General features: G+C 37.2%; 2 protein-coding genes across 2 annotated transcripts in view; one reads left to right on the top strand and one right to left on the bottom strand.

Annotated features, from left to right (window-relative positions):
• Itga4 (integrin subunit alpha 4) overlaps positions 1-2,677 on the top strand; it is a 92,938-nt gene extending 90,261 nt beyond the window's left edge. The window contains exons 28-29 of the mRNA XM_029561053.1: positions 570-651; positions 2,561-2,677. Of these exons, the coding sequence (XP_029416913.1) occupies positions 570-651; positions 2,561-2,583 (105 nt within the window). The 3' untranslated portion in view covers positions 2,584-2,677. The remainder of the gene's footprint in view (positions 1-569; positions 652-2,560) is intronic.
• Positions 2,678-2,746: 69 nt separating this feature from the next.
• The window catches only part of Cerkl (ceramide kinase like), a 130,244-nt gene continuing 124,107 nt past the window's right edge, over positions 2,747-8,883 (bottom strand). Inside the window, exons 10-11 of the mRNA XM_008827963.3 lie at positions 4,178-4,356; positions 2,747-3,367 (exon numbers count right to left, since the gene is read on the bottom strand). Coding sequence (XP_008826185.2) covers positions 3,286-3,367; positions 4,178-4,356 — 261 coding nt within the window. The 3' untranslated portion in view covers positions 2,747-3,285. The remainder of the gene's footprint in view (positions 3,368-4,177; positions 4,357-8,883) is intronic.

Below are 8,883 nucleotides of genomic sequence, written 5' to 3'. Positions count from 1 at the left end.
CAGGAAACAGTATTGGTTCCCCAGGTGTCTGGGGCCCCAAGACTAGGAATGACGCAGGGCCCAAACTAGGAGTATAGAACGGGGGGGGGGGGGGTGGTGATGGAGGGGTGAATGTGGCTTAGGGAGTCCCGGCGCGCCCACTGTTAATTTTTTTAAATGGCTAAATGAACATGTAATGCTGATCTTATATCTATTCTAATTTTACTACCAAAGTCTATTTGCAAAAATACCTTATTTTCAATAAATATCATAAAACTAATTTCAAAGACTTTTGATTAAAGCATTTGGAAAAAATATATATTATGTTGAATTTCAGTTTTGAGGGGCAGGATTTGTATATCGAGATGTCCAGTACCTCAACATCTCAGTAGCTCTATCAACAAAAATGCTTCCTTAACCCAGTATGTCCCACACTGGTTTTCGTTGCTTACATCTGCTAAAGGTCTTCATAGTTCGTGTAACAAGGGTCAGAGTTTAAGAAGAAATGATGTTGACTGCTTAGATGTTTGATGTGAACATTATAGGTTCAAACTATACCCTAGTGCACTCTTATGTGATTCTCATTCCAGGCTGGCTTCTTCAAAAGACAGTACAAATCTATCCTACAAGAAGAAAACCGAAGAGACAGCTGGAGCTATGTCAACAGCAAAGGTGATGATGAGGGTTAAATGCATCTTTTTTTTTTTTTTTTTTTTTTTTTGGAGCAGGGTCTCCCTGTGGCCCCAGCTGTCCTGGAACTCACTATGTAGACCAGGCTGGCCTTGAACTCACAGAGATCTGCCTCCCTAGTGTTGGGATTAAAGGCGTGCACTACCACGCCCGGCTTTTAAATTCAGAGAACTGAAAACAAACTCAGGTTAGAAAAAAAAATCCTGTTTACAAGACACATAGCTTCTTTTTCCATGTACTTTTTTACATGTGATCTTGTAGCATACTATTTTTCAATTTAGGGGAAAATTTCAAGAAAGAAACAGTCACACAAAAGTTACCTTTCAGCAGTGAAATGGGTAGAAAAACACTAAAGGCCTCTATGTACTCAGGAGAAGCAAACCTTCACCAATAACTTGAAATGAAAGTAAATCCCAATTCAACCAAGTTGGATTTGAATGATCATTTCTTTTGAGGAAATATTATTGACCATATGTGCTTGCCTTAGTAAGACAAACCCACTGAATGAACATGGGTTCATTTCAAATGCATTTTTCAGATTTGTTCAAAAGTTGTTCTTTAAAATCATTTAGACATTTTCAAAGGGTTATTACCAAGTTTTCTAATAGATGAACAGGAACTAAAGTCATTTTAAAGCAGATTTTTTTTCTTGAAGACTGTCATATGTAGCACATTCCCCATGGACTGTGCTCCAATAGCTATTTCAGTAGGCTGGAAATGAATATTAAAAGCCTGACGAACAAACTTTGTGCTGAACATATATACTGGTTTGAGCTTAACAGGATGAATTCTGGATAAGTAGACAGCTGTGGACTCCCTGTGTGTATATATATGTATATATGTTTTTTAAAAAGAATACAGGTGTTGCTACAGATATCAATCCACTTGTCTCCCATAACACCTTTATTAAAAGCACTCAGAAATAAGTTTTTTAAATTTTTGTTTGTAAAACCATACTCAATTTTATGTTCATAACAGATTGTAAATATTGTACTTTAGCTGATACACATTGGTATAAGAAATATGAAAACCGTCACTCATTGGCGATTTTTAAAAGCTGTGCAAGGAATGTAGAAGGAGTTGATATTTCATAAGATAGTCACTGTCCCAAATTAAGCAAACACACAGATATCTGCTTTATTTTTTCTTGTTCTGTTTAGATTTATTTTAACCAGGTCTATAAAAACACTCTGTTATAGAAATGTAGACGCTATTCATAGACTGAGCTATGAAATACGGATGTAACTTGTACACAGTGAACATAAATATGACATCAAAATTTCCATGAGATATGTTTAAGTGGTCAGAAAGTTTTTTATAGTTTGTTGATATTATATGTTTCTGTTTTAAAAGTGAAATAGTTTCTACCTGAGTTTTAAATAATTTATGTTTGTACTTGCAATCATTTCGAAATATTTATTTCATACATGTGATTTTGACACATGTAGAATTTTACCTGGATCTATGTATGTGTAAGAAAGCTATGGCCAAAGTTTGAACATATATTAGATAAAAGGGCAGCCTTAACTGCTGTGAAAAAGCGTGCTTAATAGGAAGTTTCTGCTGCCTGCCATCTGTATCCTCAGATTTCCTGATACATGAAAGTTGCCTGTTTGTAACCCTATGGTCTGTCACTGGTGGACGGAGGGTAAAAAAAAACAAAAATGTGTCCTGAGAGTTCTGAAAGCTTTGAGCAATGAAACTTGTGCACAAAGTATCAACTCAATGTGTACAAACAGAAACATATTTAATTAAATGTATGTATTTTTAAAGGACACATTTTTGTGCAAAAGATATTTTTATGGTTGTCTCATAAAAAGTAGCTCTTTCAAAAGGAGATCAAAGTTTGTTCATAAAAATCAAATGCCAATTTAGAACTGTCTTTTTTCAGGGATGGTCTCAGAGGAAATTTAAACTCAGATCTTTACACTGAGAACCAAGTGCTAAAATTACCTGACCCTTCCCTGCCTTCCAGGTCCAAGAGGAACACAGCTGCCTCCTAGGCTGAGTTTCACCCAGTCAGAAAGGCATTTTGTTGTAAACTTAAAATTTACCTTAAAAATTCTATCAGATGTGATTTTTTTTTTTTTGCAGGGGTGAGGGGGTAATAAACTAGGTGGAAAGATTTTGAAAAAAACAATAATAAGTGTTTGTTGCTAGTTATAGGACTAACTGGCTGTGGACTTTGAAATTTAACACTTCTCAATCTGTTGCCTTGTCAGTAATTCCAGGATGGGTAGTTTTTTGAAATATCTATGTTCTGCTTATATCAAGCTACAGAAAATTTAACTTCTACTTTGATGGATTCGAGCCCTGAAAAAAAAAAAAAGAATTTCTATATGATTTCACTTTTCAATCATTACATTGTTTAATTATATGAAATGTTTATTCAGTTCTAATAAATGCTTCAACAAACAGAATTTCAATTGCTTATGGATTTCATATTTTTATCTTGATTTTTTTCATATGATTTTTTCATATTTTTCATCTTCATCTTGAAACTACTTTTTAGTTATCTCAAAAATAACTATTTTCTTCCAAAAATATACTTTCTATTTGTATATCTGTTATATGCCAAATTCCTTCATAATATATTTCTACTTTATACATTTCTTTTTATAAACAATTACATGTTACTTTGGAATCATTCATTTCTTCCAGGCTTCCTCCATAAAGTCTGATCAATCTTGGGTGTAATCTGTAAAGAATAATACATCATTGATTCTTTCTTTAACCTGCTATTGTAATTTTTCACACACACACACACACACACACACACACACTTCTAATGAAGATGGTGCATAATACTACATACAAATTGATAACCAACAAGCATTCATTTATGGCAAGGTTACAAGCCATCAAACTGAAGGCCTGAAATATCAGCACCTGTGAATAGTCCACCTTCCCTAACTGTCTAATGTTCTCCATTCCTTCTGCAGAAGGGTTAGTTGTTTCAGAACATATACATCTAGTATATACCCCGGCCCATTTCTGCCTACCATGTCACAACACTTACTAAGAATGGGTGTGCATATTTCTAAAATTGTTAATATCCATTGCTTTTGTTACTTAAGTGAATAATATGTACAGTGTTTTGAACGCTTCATAAAGATTTGATGAAAACCCCCATTGTTTTGTATGTTTTTAAAATAAAAATGAAAAGAAAAAAATAAAGGGCTTGATAAAAGCAAACTGTTAAATGCAGGGTTACGGTATTGGAGCCCGATGGGAGGGAGCTGCAGGCTGTGGCACTATTGTTCACAAAGTCTTTGTGCCTTGATCTGCCACTGCAGATAACTAAAGAAAATGCCTTTGTTCTACACAAGCTACTGAATAAAGTTACATTTTTATTTATTGAAAGTTGTGCATGTCTTCTTCCACTTCCCTGATTTACTGGTTTTTAATCCACTGCCTGCTTTGGCAGTTGAGAGAAGACTTCCTATAGTCTATTAGTATTGTCTGCTGCTCCACACAGAAAGAAAGAGTTTGAACTAGTTAGGCTTACCTAACATGGACCTCTGATGCAACTTCCATTAAGTCGCCATCTACATTCCAAGGGAAATTGATTTCTGAAACAGGTTCATGGGTTGCAGCCTCCTCCCTTGGGTTGTATCCACTGGTATTATTCTTTGGATAGACTTTTACTTCTTCCACAGTATAATTCTCCACAAAGGGAAAGTTGAACTAAATAAAATGAATACACATAATCATGATATTTGTTTTCTTTCTAACTGCTGATGGAATCAAGAAAGTTTGCTGTGTCTTCTCTTATACATTAGTCCCACCATGCATACTGATATTTTTTAATTAATTAGTCAATTAGCTGATTTTTTTTCAAATATAACTCATTTTTTATTTGTTGTTTTGTGTTTATATCATACAGAACATCCCAAACAATCTTATTCATCTATAGACCCACATCCCAAATGGCCCCCTCCCATAGACTCCACCCCACCCCCACTGGAGCCCATATACTCTGTCATCTCTGTTACTGTCCACTGAGCTTGAAGCTCTGGCCAGATAGCCTCAGAGTTTCTGAAAGAGGAACTTCTGCCCTGAAACTTTTCAGGCTCAATCATATCTACTGTGTGACAAAGAGTTTGGACCTGTGAATAATTGTGCCCATTAATGATGTATGTTTTCTACTTAAAGACTGAATCTTCAATTGATACATAATCTTTATATATTCTACTGGCTTCATCATTAATATGTTTAGGTAATGTGAAGAGAATATTCACTTATAAAAGAGAAAGGAGAAAGCCAATCAAATATAATTTTCATTGATGTTTGCCCGCCTCACACCCTTTTTGACAAAGGAACACGGGTTGCAAGATATTTGTTACCACTCCAGCATGGCACCAGGTAATGTTCAAACTGTAATGTTTGTTCTTTGCCCAGGCAATTATCAGGAAAAATACAATGAATTCTCTGAAATAAAGAGAATTAGCCAAATAATTTTAGTGGAAAGGTACAGAATTTCATTTTGGCTTTTAGGCAAATGGCCTGAGATTCATCCCTCAGGAAACACATTGCTCCACAGTTGTCCCCCTTCTGCATATAAACTTCAATGACGCACAGTATTTTAGAAGTTGATTTTTAAAACCTAATACTGTCCTCAGGACCCTCATTTTACATATGTAAAACATATGTCCAGCATATGTTATAGTTCATACCATACAATAAATCAAGTCACATAATGGATTATAGAGTGGCATCAGCTGTTTTGATTCACCTGGCATTATAAGGGATCCAAATCAACCTGGCTCTCAGTGAAACTACTTGAATGCTACATTAGACATCTCATACCAGGTGTAAAACCTGGTGTACATGTGTTATAGTTTTATGTGTTACTACATAATAACTCATTTTAAAGTTTATGCACTTAAATGAGTTTATCAACCACTGTTAGGGCTTAAATTATGCCCATTCCCCATCTCAAATATGCAATCCAAATCTTGGTACCTTTGCATATCACCTTAATTGGAGGTCTTCAAAGATACAAACAAGCTACCAATGAGGTCATTAGGATGTGCCCTAATCAGGTATGGCTGAGGTCCTTAAAAGGAAGAAGAATGTCATAACAATCAGAGATTGGAGTGATTAAGCTATAAGTTAAGGGTTGCCACACAGATTCTCACCACCAGCCTGTCTGTTACCGTAAATCATCAGTCTACATGTGCACACCTCAGCCATCTATTACATTTGTTAGCTATGAAGCCACAGGCACTGTGAAATGGGATTTGAGGAAACCAAACTCTTAGTGATATTTAAGGGATGTCTTGAGGGAAGAAAAGAAGTAGAGTTACAATTATGATAGAGAAACAATTAGATGGTGCAATCCAATCCTGAGTCCATGAAAGAAACAAGAAGTGAAAAAAAAAAACCAAAACTCAAGAAGTGGGGAAAGCTTCTCTTTTAAGCTGAATCTAAACACTCAAATTTTAGTCTGGAGAAGGCAAGGAGACTGGAAAGAAGAAAGGACATTTACAAAAGCATAGAAGTTTGTCAGGCAAGTCTAAAGAATCTTCAACATGAATTATGGCCCTGGCCAAGAACTCCTGTATCAAAGCCCTAATTCTATTTTTCTTTTTTTTTAAAAAAAAATTATTATTTTTATTTTATGAGTACAAGTGTATTGCCTGCATGTATATGAGTGCACCCATGTCATGCAATGCCTCGGAGGTCAGAAGCAGGCATTGGATTCCCAGGGAACTGTAGTTAAGGACGGTTCTTAGCCACCATGTGGGTGCTAGGAACTGAACCCAGGTCTTCTGCAAGAGCAGTCAGTGCTCTTAACCACTGAGCCATCTCTCCAGGCCCAATCAAAGCCCCAATTCTGAGTGTCTTGGAACAAAACTATTTGGAGATAAGTTTTTAAAGAGATGGTTACATTAAACTGAGATCTGTGTGGCAGAAGCTAAGCCAACTTAACTGGTGAGAGGGAGAAATGTGACCACATGGAAAACACCAGGGATGCAGGAGCCCAAGGGGAAAATCAGATGACGACACACAGTGGGAGGACAGCCATGCTCCAGTACTCACGAGGAGCCAAACATACTGGTACCTTCCTCAGCTTCTAGCCACCAAAAATGAGAGAAAAAAAAAAAAAAAGGTTGTTTACAAAGGACTATATAGTCCACGTTGAGGAAATGGCATGCTAGCCTCAGTGAAGAATTAAGCAGAAGAGAAAGCAGGTGCTTTGTAGACTCCCTTCAGAAAGAACTATGAAAGACAGACCAAAGAAACTGAAGACCCAGGGGAGGACATTATAAGTAAGAAGGGGAGAGGGTTAAATTCAGATGACAGAGACATTTAAAGAGGAGAAAGAGCAGCATCAGTTGGGGGGCTATCGTGAAGTATAGGGAAGGGGAGTTTCAGAGAAACTCCAATATGGGTAGAAAGTACTGTGACCAGAGGGAAGAGCTGGAGGGGATAAGATGTTGGACCCAGGATGCCTTGGAGAGTTATAGATTTTGCCACACAAGGGGAAGCACAGTTGTCCTGAAGATGTGAAAAGATGATGGGAACCTTGGTGAGAGCATGAGCTTAGACAGACAACAGCTGAAATAGCGTGAACAAAAAGATCACTCAGGAGATGGCATCCCCAGAAGACAGGAGAGCTGCAAACCTTCTTGAAGAAGCAGCAGCATCTGAGAGTAGAAAATACTTCCCAAAGGTGGTCACAGAGAGCGAGAACTGTGGGGAGACAGAAGAGCCAACGAGAGGGTGGAGTTGGAAGGATCCTGAAAAGCGGTTCTACCCTCTATCCTATGGAGTTGGGAAGGAAACAGGAGGGACTACAAAAATGGTGACTTTCAACAGACATGAGCTGGGTGGCACACACCTTTAATCCCAGCTCTTCAGAGGCAGAGGCAGGTGGATCTCTATGAGATCAAGTCCAGTCTGGTCTACATAGCAGCTTCCAGGCCTGCTATGAACAAGGAGCCCCTGTCTCAATTTAACTAACTAACTAACTAACTAACTAAGTAAATAAATAAATAAAATTAATTAATTAATTAAAAAAATAATAAATAAAATCAACAGACATGTACAACTTTCAGATTAAGAAAAAATAAAGTTGGTTTTCAATGTTCAAAAATTTAGAAAAGTCTGAAAATATGATTTCTTTGAAAAAGTTCTACAAATCTACAGATTCTCCTCAAACACACATAACCTATTACACTTATGTGTTTATTTTGTCTTCTTTTTAAAAAAATATTATTATTTTGTATGTGTGTGTATTGCCTGCATGTAGGTTAAGTGCACCCATGTGATACAATGCCCAGGGAGGACAGAAGAGGTTGTCAGATCCCCTGAAACTGGAGTTATGGACAGTTGTTAGCTGCCATGTGGATGTTGGGATTTGAACCCAGGTCTTCTGCAAGAACAGCCAATACTCTTAACTGTTGAGCCATCTCTCCAGCCCTTATTTTGTCTTCTTAGAAAGTTATAAAGTTTGAATGTATTGAATTTCCTAAGACCTCAATTCCTAAACAGTCCAGTTGGTTATTCAATAAATGCAGCATGCAGAAGACAGTGCAAACTTCCCAAAGACTTAATGAGAAGTTTGAAATTATGAGGCAAAAGTGGGACTCAGGGGACTGGAGAGATGACTCAGCAGTTAAGAGCACTGGCTGCTCTTCCAGAGGACCAGAGTTCAGATCCCAGCATCTACATTAGGTGGCTCACAACCACTTGTAACTCCAGCTCCAGAAGATCTAATGCCCACTTCTGACCTCCCGCGCGCGCGCGCACACACACACACACACACACACACACACACACACACACTAACAATAATTTAATTACATTAAAATAAAATTTATAAGTGGGACCCTTACTGTGGCTAAAATGTGTGAACAATAGTCAACCTCTGCTTGTTATCTAGACTCACTACCCTTCCCCTCCCATTTTCTCTCTCCTAACTACATTCAAGCACCTTTTATACCCTTAAGAATGTGTGAAACTAGGACTGGAGAGATGACCCAGTGGTTAAAAGCACTGACTGCTCTTGTAGAGACCCTGTTTCCATTCCCAGCACCCACATGGTGGCTCACAACCATCCATAACTCCAGTTCCAGGGGAATCCAACATCCACTTCTGACCTCCATTAGTAATGCACAACACAGGTGCACTTACAGACATGAAGGCAATATACTCATACTCAAAAAATAAAAATAATAAATAAAATATTTTTTTATTTTAAATTTT

This window comes from Nannospalax galili, unplaced genomic scaffold, assembly GCF_000622305.1.
Source record: "Nannospalax galili isolate Female #2095 unplaced genomic scaffold, S.galili_v1.0 scaffold892, whole genome shotgun sequence".
Taxonomy (NCBI): domain Eukaryota; kingdom Metazoa; phylum Chordata; class Mammalia; order Rodentia; family Spalacidae; genus Nannospalax; species Nannospalax galili.
The sequence above is the reverse complement of the archived record's forward strand: the minus strand, read 5'-3'. Positions and strand labels throughout refer to the sequence as shown.